At 42.1% G+C, this 11834-nt stretch overlaps 1 protein-coding gene across 3 annotated transcripts; it reads right to left on the bottom strand.

Moving 5' to 3' along the window:
- Positions 1-308: 308 nt before the first annotated feature.
- LOC308296440 (uncharacterized protein) lies at positions 309-10564 on the bottom strand. Of its 3 annotated transcripts, XM_080739727.1 has the most exons (7): positions 10444-10564; positions 9787-9868; positions 7718-7775; positions 7479-7606; positions 6987-7074; positions 5521-5652; positions 309-3968 (listed from the first exon to the last, which is right to left on the bottom strand). In XM_080739727.1, the coding sequence occupies exons 2-7, from the start codon at positions 9852-9854 to the stop codon at positions 2556-2558; spliced, it is 1887 nt and encodes a 628-aa protein (XP_080595853.1). In that variant the 5' UTR covers positions 9855-9868; positions 10444-10564; the 3' UTR covers positions 309-2555. The 3 variants fall into 3 exon arrangements, with proteins under 3 accessions (XP_080595853.1, XP_080595855.1, XP_080595854.1); XM_080739729.1 differs by lacking the exons at positions 7718-7775; positions 9787-9868; positions 10444-10564 and having other exon boundaries at positions 6987-7007; positions 7479-7594; XM_080739728.1 differs by lacking the exons at positions 7718-7775; positions 9787-9868; positions 10444-10564 and having other exon boundaries at positions 6987-7070; positions 7479-7516.
- Between the last annotated feature and the right edge of the window lie 1270 nt (positions 10565-11834).

The raw sequence follows: 11834 nt of genomic DNA on the forward strand, positions 1-11834 counted from the left end.
GCATTTGTTGTTTATGGTCACATGATTGTCAGGTCACCAATTTGAAGGTAACACTGCCATGCTGGAGGATGGTTTGTTTTTCATAGAGCACCTGCAATTTACTGTATATTTCTGCGCTCTGTTATTGTGTTCACATTTGCGGCATGATTGTCAGCATCACCCAGGGCAATGATTCATATTTATTTAAAAGAAGTAAAACATCCTTAGTGGATTACCACCCACTGCAGAGCCCGCTTTTTGTCCAGCTCACATTCCAGTATGAAACTATGAAATAAACAGAGCTGCAAACACACTTGGTTCTGGGATGTTTTATTGCAATGTGCCACTGCCTGCAGGCTGCTCATGCATCATTTCCACTCGACAAAAAGTGACAGATCTACAAGCTATAAACGTGTTGCAAGAGATACCTTCACAAGCTTTATACTCTAAGTATACCACAAGACTGACTGTAATAGTCTGTGAGATTGAGAACCATCGTTATTGTCAATTCACAAGTTTACAGTGGCAAAGAAGGGCCGGTGAATTCAAAAATAAAGTATAAGACAGAAAGACACCTAAGGGCAAAAAGCCCTAAAGGGTGAGGTGTAGCACGACGGAATTCATTTGCAAGCGTGATTCGAGTTGCGGTTGGTTGTTTAAGTTGGACTGGTTAAATTAACTGACACAATATGTCCATATATGGGCATTCCCAGATATGGCCTTAATATTGATGGGCATAAAAGGGATTCTATTAGTGTGGTTGCCCTAACAGGGCATCATCTGGGAATCAGATCTAGAAGTCATGGAGATCTAGGTCATTATCCAGTCATCTCTGTGTATGTGACCACCATCACCATGAGATGACGTCAAAATTGAGGCGCTACAGAAGGAAAGAATGACGTACGGAACAAGATGTGCCAGCTGAACCTACAGTCGCAACAAGTTAGCTTAGAGAAGGCTAAAAATAGATTGTATTATTATGTTATGGTTCTAATAGGACCATTGTTTAAATAAAGGGGCATGGAAAGCATCCTACTATTCTATCTCATCCACATTTTCCCAACAATCTCTATTTCATTTATTTGCCTTGTCGAAGGAGCTACCATTACCTTTTGATTCCCTCTCATATTAGTTACGTATATGTATTTATATATTACTTGTGATTTTAAAAAAAAATCTATTCGCACGAGATAAGTAAAAGAGACTAGGGCATTAACGAAAAAGTCGACAAATCGACTCAGTCGACTTCATTCCACAAGTCAACTCCCACCAGACGTTCTGTTTTGTTGTGAAAATAGCAGATCTACATGCACACAACGCCTCGCAATGTAGATCGGCTATTTTCACAACTTCTGCCTCTATATATTTGACAATTTGGACAATGTTTAATTTGCCATTTTAGAGGTATTAAAAAGTCCTTAAATTGGCACTTTAGAAATGTGAAGATACCCTCTATACACTTAAACTTAATGTTGGTTTGTTTACAGCTGAGTGAGAAAACAATGTTTCACATTAAGTTATAATCTGGGGACCCCCCAAAATAATTGGGGGGTCGTGTGTGATGTGATGACGTCATCAAACGATAAAGTCGACTTCAACTCAACTTTTTACTAAGGCAAAATAAACTAGACCAGGTCAACCTGGTTGCGCCAGACCCCCTGTCTGTCATCATCATTTATGACATCATGCCTTTTGTAGGCATGTCATCATCATGTCATCATCATATATACCCTTTATATAGAAAACCCGGACCGACATTTGCTTATGTAGGCCTACCCATTTCATGGGTCTGGCAAAAATAAAAATCACAAGTCGCTAATGCCCTTAAAGGGACATATTTAATACACCGCTGCCAACTCTCTCGCACTCACTCACTCACTCACACATCTTATTTCTCACGCTGTCAATTGTCAAATAATCCAGAGAGGAAAATGTTGTCAACTTGTTCATTAAAACATCCACTTCTGCCGGGGTTTTGAGCTAAATTAGGATAACATTCCAGTTAGGTTGGATATAGATCCATGAAGCCTCATTTGATAGGATTTGCAATTGTATTGATTTATTGCTGCTTTAGTAAAATGTAGCCTGTTTCATAATGTGAAACTGCCTATTCAGGCTTGCCTTAGGCCCTACCAATGTCATCCAATCAGGAGAGAGAACTTATACAGGATTCAAAATGTATTGCTGCTTTAGTAAAATGTAGCCTGTTTCATAATGTGAAACTGCCTATTCAGGCTTGCCTTAGGCCCTACCAATGTCATCCAATCAGGAGAGAGAACTCATACAGGATTCAAAATGAACAGTTGAAATGGGAAATGATGAAACAAAGAAATGAGCAGACAAAATGTAATCTGGAACACTACACAACTTAAAAAAAAGAGTCATACGAGTCATTGGACTCTTCTCTCTCCGTGTGATGTTTGTTTTTTATTGCTGTAGTTTATGTTATTCATTTTTGTATTGTTTTAGTTTTTCCCTTTTTGTGTAGGATGTTTATTTTGTGTACGTGTGCATGTTGGGAACCCAGTGTGTGAATATACGATATGTGTATGCTGTTCCTGATATGATCTGTGGTGTCATAAAAAGTAAAAAGCAGGTGAGATGATCAGAGGAGCAGAGTTTTTACCATCATGATTATACCCGGGACTGAAGAATGGGTAGAGTTTCTCAGTGAAGGTGCAGCCAGTGAATGAATAGAGAAGAACTCTGGCATCCACATCATAAAAGGAGACCAGGCCCTCCTCATAATCCACAAACACCCCCACTTTCTGGACCTTCCCTCTTACAGGGAGGAGGACAGCAGGGCCAGCAGCAGCCCTGTACTTATTATCATTCCAAAAGCATATGGTCCAGTAACCATCGTTAGGGGTCGCTGAGATGTATTCCTTCCTGTTGATGTACTCTCTGGCCACTCCTAAATCCCACTCAGTCTTCCCTTTAACCTGAACCTCGTAGTAAAACCTTCCTGAGGAGAAACTTTGTTTTCCTAAGACACAGGGACTATTAGAGAATCTCTGTGAGTTGTCTGGGACATTATTTCTCGTGTCTCCATGACTCGCTTGTTTTCCATCCTCAGACAGGTTGAGGTCAGGATGTGCTGTATTAGGGTCCAGAGTCACATCCACTGCATATTTCTGGATCACCCACAGCTCAGCACCACGCAGCTTCTCCATCTCTTGACCGAGTGTCTTCTCCAGCTGAGCCACAGCTGTCCTCACAGTCCCCACATAAGAAGACCGATGGACTTTGATGTTTGTCCAGTCCTTGACGGTTGGAAGAGTGTTGATGGTTAGGACACCCTGGAGGAGGAGGACTAGGTTGAGGTGGTCAGTGTGTGAGAGCTGCTTCTCCAACTGAGTGATTTCATTTTGCAGCTCTTTGATGAAGTCTTCAGCCTGTTTTTCAGTTATTTTACGCTTCTCTTCAATCACACCGATGAGCTCAGCCTGGCTTCTCTCAATACAGCCGATCAGAGCAGTGAAGGCATTCATCCTGTCTGCTATCACTGTGTCTGCATCTTTCTTGCTGAGCTCCACCGAGTGTTTGAGCTCCTGAATCTTCAGTTGTCTCTGCTGGATCTTCTGCTGAACTTCAGCCATTCCTTCATATTCCTCTGTCAGAGGTTCAAATTGATGGAACTTGTGATCTGACCCAGGGCTGAACGGATACAGGGTTGAGGCTAGGATTATGCCTAGGATTACAGCTAGTACAGTTAGGATTTGGGTGAGGGTTAGGGAAGGTGTAGCAGGTTCTTGGTTTTTGTTGGCAGTTTTTTCGTCATCTGGTATAGCAGGTTCTTGGATTTTGTTGGCAGTTTTTTCTTCGTCTGGTTTAGCAGGTTCTTGGTTTGTGTTGGAAGGTGTTTTCTGCCTATTTGATTCTTCAAGTTTGATGCAGGTGTTACAGTGTCCACATGGAGTGGTGGAGATACCCAGACCACACGGACACAGGGACTTGAGACTGCTGGGAGAGGCCATTTCCACATCACCCTGAGAATAAAAGTAAAACAACTGTAGTTATTGCATGGTACTTCACTTACACCAACAACCTGCATTGCAACCTGTACTCGCTTCCATAATTCCTCACATTTTGCAGTTCTATCAGTAGTCTGGGATCACTTTTCGGGGTTGTAACCGGCCTGGAGCGGAAACCACAACACGTCATATTGTAGTACTCAAAGGACTACAATTTGCCGGAACTATCAAACCGGATTCAGTTTTAACCCAAAATATTCCCCTGCGCTCAAGGACATACTTTTAGGGCCTACCTAATAAACTCCTTGATGCAGAGTAGTTTTGCTTTTGAAAAAGAATGTTTGGTATATTTTAGTCCAATTGTTAGCGACTGGCAAGACTACACTAGGCTACTCGAGCATTTTAATAGGGATTGGGGAAACAAACGGGGGGAACCAAATCAAAGCGACGCCACTTCTTCTAGTGGTTTCCGCGCATTAGGCGGAAACCAAACAGCCTGTAGTGAACGAACACCAGGCTTTCCCCCAGAAAGCCTGGTAGGCAAGGTTACTATCAGTAGCCCTGAAATGTCAACATTTGATATGTCAGGTCAGCAGTGTGACGGCACATCTTGACGAAATTGTGTCTATCCCTAACCCAAACCCTAACCCATAACCATAACCTCACAACCATAACCTCACAAACAATTATGCCTAAACCTAACCTCAGAGAAATAAAAAACGTGACGTGCTTTGAAGTGGGAAACAAAGGTACACCAGCAGCAAGATTCAAACTCCATGAAGTTAGGGTTGCAGGGTTCCTATCCATTATGTTCCCCAGGTTCTATGTTCCCAACTTACCTTAGGGTTAGGGATTTAGGTTAGGCCTAGGGTTAGCATTAGGGGTTAGGTAAGCGGGGAACAAAGCTCTAGCTCACTCCCAATGCATCACTTTTTTACCCCAAATTGTCAGACATTGCAGCTCTATCATTTCCTCTGCCCAATTTGTCAATATCGGACTACTATTTGTGAGAATGTTCTGTTCATTGAATCTATTTTTTGTTATTAAATTACCAGTTCTTCAACACGGACTCCTACTTTCTTTTAGTATAGAATAAAGGATAAGCATTACTCTGTGGTTATAACCAGGCCTGGAATTTCATTTGGCGTGGCCACTTGGCCTTTGGTGTTTGGCACAAAGGCCAAATACCAAGGCAGGAAGGCCATCAAATAAAACAAGATTTAATCCATTGAAGTAATTAATTGAATTTAAGGGTTAAGGATGTAGACTATCTGCTGCAATAAATTGATATTTACAATCTGATCCATGCTCAGCCCTGCACCAATCAAAGATACTGGAATGGTTTAAAAATGGGGACTCAACAAAAGACACTGGTGTCTACATATTGACAAGAAAGAGACAGAGGAGAAAGTGGTACAGTCAGCTGGGGCATTAAGGCCACTGTGGCCTCAGGGCATGCAAATTGGTTTGAGGGGCACAAGGCCAAACTGAGGGGCAACGGTGGCCATGGCCTTCATGGCCTCCCTGAAATTCCTGCCCTGGTAATAACACATGCATACTATTCTACCTGCTTGTTGTTCATGTCCATCTGAACAGCGGTGGCTCCACCAGACTCCTCCTCCTCCGGATCCCTGTAGAGGTCATCTCTCTGCGTCTCAACCTTGACCTCCATCTCGTCCTCCAGTTCTTTAATGCGAGCCTTTCAAATCCATGATATTAGGTTATCGTGTGACAATCCTCATTCACTCTTACTTATTATTCTTACTCAGTGATTCTCAACGTTGTGCATGTCAAGGACAGGGGAGGCCTTAGCCATGTTTCACCAGTTTCAATTGAAACGTTCCTCAGCCACCAGGGGGCCTCCAAGAGCTAGCCAGCAAGCCTTGTTCAACTTGCAACACACTTATAACACTTTTTAATAATCATATATCCTATAACACCATTTAGGTCAATGCTATAACATTATGTAGTGATTTAATAATAATATATAAATAGCAGCCAGTCATTGACTATAGGTCAACTTCTGTGTGCGATTGTTGCGCGGCTACTGTGGCCTCGGTGCGCTGGCGGCGGTGCGGGGGGGCCTCATCAATAGTTCTTGAAACGGGCCTCCAGATTAATAAGGCCGCCCCTGGTAAAGGACCCCCAGTATAGGCATTAGACCATGGACCCTCATTTGATGTAAGCGGGCATTTGGTTTCATTATTTTGTACACTCTCATACTTATAGATGTGTAAGGGTCCATTTGTAACCCAGGTGGTCCCCATTCAGTGAATTAGATAAAGATATTAAAATAATGATTCACACCCAGTTTGTTTAAGCCAATGCCTATTCCGTTTGATGAGTGTGTGCTGACATTCAGGCGTTACTAATGTATTTGATGTGTATGCACTGCTTTTCAGGGCGGTACTACTCTATTTGATCTGATATGTGGGCGCTGGTATAGAGCATTGCAGTGGGCGTGGTTTACTGGTCCCACTAAAAAAAATCCTGTTCATTTTCCAGACTTTCACGCAAATATTTATAACAAATATGTTAAGCCTAGAACCAAGCCATCCAGGATTGCAGTGAATCATGACCATAAAACCTTTGTTTCTATGAATAGAACATTTTGAAAATCGCTAAACAAAGGATAGTTATTAAATGTAGTATAACAAATAATTTAATATTAAAATATGTTTTCTCATAGGATCAAAGGTTTGATGGTCATGATTCACTGCGATCATGGATGGCTTGGTTATAGGCCTAACATAATTGTTATAAATATTTTTGTAAAAGTCTATGGGGAAGATTTTTTAGTGGGATCCGTAAACCACTTCCGCTGCGATGGTCTATACAAACGGTACTTCATGAGTGTGCTGACTGTTGGGCCTGTGTGTGTGTGCGTGTGCGTGCGTGTGCATGCGTGTGCGCATGAATTGTTTAATTTGTGTAATTGGTTGCACCTTTTGTGTTGCAATCAGCTGCAGATTTTAATGCTGTGCTCGGACAGACAGACAGACACACACAGTCACATGTAGAGTGGCAAAACACCTGCTGCTCTTTGATCTTCTTCTGTAGAAAGGTAGAAGACTGTTCATCATCAATCTTATTCAGGAGCTGGACTATTTCAAAGTCCTTTCTGTGGAATACAGTAAACATCAAAGTGGATTCCCGGGACTCTGTGGGTAGCTAATTGACCCATACAAGTCTGTAACTCTGACAGTATACAAATGGAACCAAACGGACCCTGACGGGTCCATTTGGTTCCATTTGTATACTGTCAGAGTTAAAGGGAGACCTTGACATTTTGAAGTTTGAGAAACACTGCAGTACATCATGTTAGTGTCTTGGTCCATTTGGTTCCATTTGTACACTGTCAGAGTTACGGTTACATGCTGCCATTCAAATTCCCCATTCAGACACTATACCTAACCCTAACCCTAACCTCTATGGAAGTGTTGCCACTCAGACCATTAGAAGTTAGTGTCTGAATGGCAGCATGTCTGAATGGAGAGCACCCCCCCATACGGTTGACCACATTACTTCTTGATCTCATCCTCCAGATCCATGATGGTTTTCTGGGCCCGTTTCAGATCCTCCTCCAGCTTTCTGTTGACTCTCTCAGCCCTCTCCAGGTCCATGCGGAGCGTCTTCTCTTGCTCCAGAGAACCCTCCGACAATAACACATTACATTATTATTCAGTTAAACTTATAGTGTTCAAAACATCCGTTTCTTCTTTTTTTAACCAAGTATTAAGTAAATATGTTGTAAACTGACTCACCAGATCAGTTTGATGCTCCTGAACAGACTGATCACTGACCTCCTCCTTCTGTTGGTCTCTGTAGAGGAATCACACGCAAGCACGCACACACGCGCACACACACACACACACACACACACGCACGCACATGCACACGCACACGCACACGCACACACACACACACACACACACACACACACACACACACACACACACACACACACACATCCAGTATAATAAGTTACTGACAAATAAAACTTTCTTGATTCTGTAATTATTATTATTATATCCTTTTTTTGCATTCTCTGGTCAGTATAATGGTGTCCATCTTTGAAGACAACAGGTGCAATCTTGGACTGGTCACTCTTCATGGAGTTACAGCTGGGTACAAGAGACATTATCAGGGGGCGCCCGCTGGCCTGGTGGTCAGGGCACATACCACATACTTGGCTATGATGCCTGCTGGCATCGCCGGTTCGATTCCTGATCCGGATGACCTTTGCCACATGTCATTCCCCATATCTCTCCCCATTTCCTGTCAGTCTACTGTCCTATCAATAAAGGCATAAAAAGCCCAAAAACAAATCTTTAAAAAACAAAAAGAGACATTATCAGGGTTAGGGTTACCAGTTATACATCTATTTAGTTTAATGCCTCCCCCTGGCCAGCCAGGGCGCCTGATGGAGGGGAAAGGAACTGGTTGGAATAACGTGTTCCTTCCACACGCTACGTCCAGCCGGGGAAGCTCCCCCCTGTCAGGTGATAAGAAGTGGCTTGTCACTCCTCATGCACTGAAGGAAGCATGAGCTCAGTTCGGGGCCCTCCCCAGGTTGGCAGAGAGAAAGTAGCGCCCAGGATTACAGCTTAGGCGCTGGCACTGGGTGAAAAATGGGTTGAATTGATATTTAAAGTGTTGTTGTTGTTGTTATACTGTTAACACATGTTTTCTTTTTATACATAATCGACACCAAACATATGTAATCTTTTTTTTTTCTTTTTTTTTTTATAATCAACTCAATCGATCAGTCTGATTAACTTGTTAAAATAAGAGCTCTATGTTCTGATAAACACCTGTTAATCATTTATTTCTTGAAGTGTGAACACAACAAGTATACAAAGGGTATATGCTAAACCCCGAGGAAGACTGCTACAGTCGAAACGGTTTAAATTAAAGTATATGCACCAACCGTGCGCTTCTCCCTTTCCTGATAAAATGAATATCAACTAGAACTTCACTCTGTCGAGGTGCCAACTTGCTCCTTGTGCACAAGTAGTGTGCCAGCAGAACGCGCCATGAAGTGCGCTCTCCGCCATTGACATATCACCACTGGCATCACCAGGACTATACTTTGTTACTGTCCACTATAGACCGATTTCAGATCGGCAACCATAACTGCTTAAAGTGGGACCTGTGTGTGTGTGTGTGTGTGTGTGTGTGTGTGTGTGTGTGTCTGTGTGTGTGTGTGCGTGCGGTGAGCCAACACCGCAACTACACGCCAGCGCTCTGGAAAAAAGGTCTATAGTCTATCCACCTGTTTCCGCAAGACTTTACTGTAGCATTAGTCTGGGATCACTTCACTTTTCGGGGTTGTAACCGGTCTGGAGCGGAAACCACAACATGTCATGTTGTACTACACAAAGGACTACAATTTGGCGGAAAGATCAAACCGGATTCAGTTTTAACCCAAAATATTCCCCTGCCCTCAAGGACATACTTTTAGGGCCTACCTAATAAACTCCTTGATGCGGAGTAGTTTTGCTTTTGAAAAATGTGTTTGGTATATGCATCTTTTAATCCAACTGTTAGCGACTAGCAAGACTACATTAGGCTACTTGAGCATTAATAGGGATTGGGGAAACAAACGGGGGGAACCAAATCAAAGCGACGCCACTTCTTCTAGTGGTTTCCGCGCTTTAGGCAGAAACCAAACGGCGAGGTTACTGTAGCATTATCTGCGGGACACTTCCGGTTAACAGCGGACATACAAGCTCACGTCGCGTCGCAGATGCAACCGTTGTGAGCTTGTAGATCAGTCTCGGCTATTCCAACGATGGGATGTTGGAAAGTTGTGGATGGATGTGTGTATTACCTCTCATGTTGTTCAGACAGAATGCCTTTAGAGGCCACTCCTCCCCATCTCTCTCCAGACTCACTCATGGTAGAGCAGAGACCTTTACACACACACACACACACACACACACACACACACACACACGCACACACGCACGCACACACACACACACACACACACACGCACGCACGCACGCACACACACACACACACACACTAGTAGTTTATCTTCTACTAGGCGGCAACCAAAAATGCAATGCAATAATGCAAACATTTGCGTGGATACTATTCCTGAAGAAGATCCAAACGGATCGAAACGTTGAAGCAATAAAACAGAGCTGAGTATTACCAGTGTTGCGGACTCTATTCTTCTAATAATGCAAACATGCCTTGAACCGTAGCTAAACAAAGAACATTAACATGGCATATAACATTAAAATACACCGCTAGCGCTAAACAGAAGCTCATGGTACGGCCAAAATGTCACAAGGTTTCTCAATGGCTGACAGAATAGGCCTATATCCTGCTACCCCCCAAGTAGAAGCTGAATTAGACAACCACCCATTTAGTTTTCTGGAAAAGGGAACATAATATACAATATAAAATAGCTTAAAGCAAAACATTGTCCAATGTTGCACACATCTCAATAAAATACACAAGTGCAAACTGACATTACCAGTTAGCCAGAAGTTATATTTTCACTCCTGTTCGCCTGTTTGTTTGCATGTGTCCGTCCGTGAATCAACTCCACAGAGATAACAGAACAGTAATAAACAGCAGAATTGTGGCACTGCTGCTTTAAACGACCTTTGATTCCTTCAGGCTGGTTTATAGTCTGGCTGCCCCTGAGGTGGGGTATGACATTTGGTAGACCTATATAGTTTTAAATATTGTCTATATACATAAAGTCATGACTCCACCTGCTGACCACCTGTCAGCATTGAGCAATTTATTTTATAGGGGGTAAAAGTTTGGGGCCCATCACTTACTATACACTATACCAGTGGTTCTCATCCTTTTCAGGCTGTGACCCCCAACATAATCATATTTTAACTTGGGACCCAACACCCTGACGAGCACTAAGATAACATGGTTCTATTGTGAAAACAGCAGATCTCACGGATCGCTGTGAGCATGTAGATCGGCTATTTTCACAATTTCTGCCTCAAATATTTGACAATTTGTCCAATGTTTAATTTATCGTTTTAGAGGTATTAAAAAGTCCTTAAATTGTCACTTTAGAAATGTGCAGATACCTTCTATACACTTAAACTTTATGTTGGTGTGTTTACTGTTGAGTGAGAAAATAATGTTGCACATTAAGTTAAATCATCTGGGGACCCCCCAAAATAATTTGGGTCCCGACCCACAGGTTGAGAACCACTGCACTATACTGTAAAGGAGAAAAAAAATACCCCCCAAATAATCTGCTTTAAGTAGCATGCGAGGTGTCAAACTAGGGGTTTTTAATGATTCTGAATCCATTGCAGGCATTTGTTTTGCATGAAAAATATTCATTGGGCTCATGGGCCCAAACTAATGCTGACAGCCGGTCAGCAGGTGGTTTCATGAATCTATAGACAAGATTTTAGGAAATAATAATAATAATAATAATAACTATATACAAAATGTCTTACTTAAGCCAAAAAAGGTCTGTTGGCAGCCAGACTATTAGATATGATCTAAATTATTTAATTGTCCGTCAGCTGTTAACCTCACGCATTATTTTCTTTTTCTTTTACTAGGTTTGTGATATAGTTATAAGATATCGTTTGAGGAAATCAGCAACACGTTGCATGTTAACCATTTGGTTCAGAATCAGCTTTATTGTCACATTACAAGTTTACGATATAAAGTGGGTTACATTTATTATTATGTTTTGTTCAAGCTCCATAGTTTTCAGGAAAGAGGAAGAGCAATGAGAAAAGCACAGGATAGAAACAAATCAAATTAGAAAATGAGAGCAAATGTCTCTGCCAGTTATTATTGTGTTACTGTATTATGTTTGGAATTCACCAATCAAGACAGAATATGAAATATCTTACAGATCTGTCTTGATTACATGAC

The sequence above is a fragment of the Nannobrachium achirus genome, assembly GCF_963921795.1.
Source record: "Nannobrachium achirus genome assembly, chromosome: 13".
Taxonomy (NCBI): domain Eukaryota; kingdom Metazoa; phylum Chordata; class Actinopteri; order Myctophiformes; family Myctophidae; genus Nannobrachium; species Nannobrachium achirus.

What these genes read in the sequence shown, in the direction of transcription:
- LOC308296440 (XM_080739727.1), bottom strand. Translation starts at nt 9,854, where the DNA reads ATGAGTGAGTCTGGAGAGAGATGGGGAGGAGTGGCCTCTAAAGGCATT. An exon ending in CTGTCTGAACAACATGAGAG is followed by an intron (nt 7,776 to 9,786) that starts GTAATACACACA and finishes ATTCCTCTACAG; the next exon opens with AGACCAACAGAAGGAGGAGG. An exon ending in TGGACATGAACAACAAGCAG is followed by an intron (nt 3,969 to 5,520) that starts GTAGAATAGTAT and finishes TTTTATTCTCAG; the next exon opens with GGTGATGTGGAAATGGCCTC.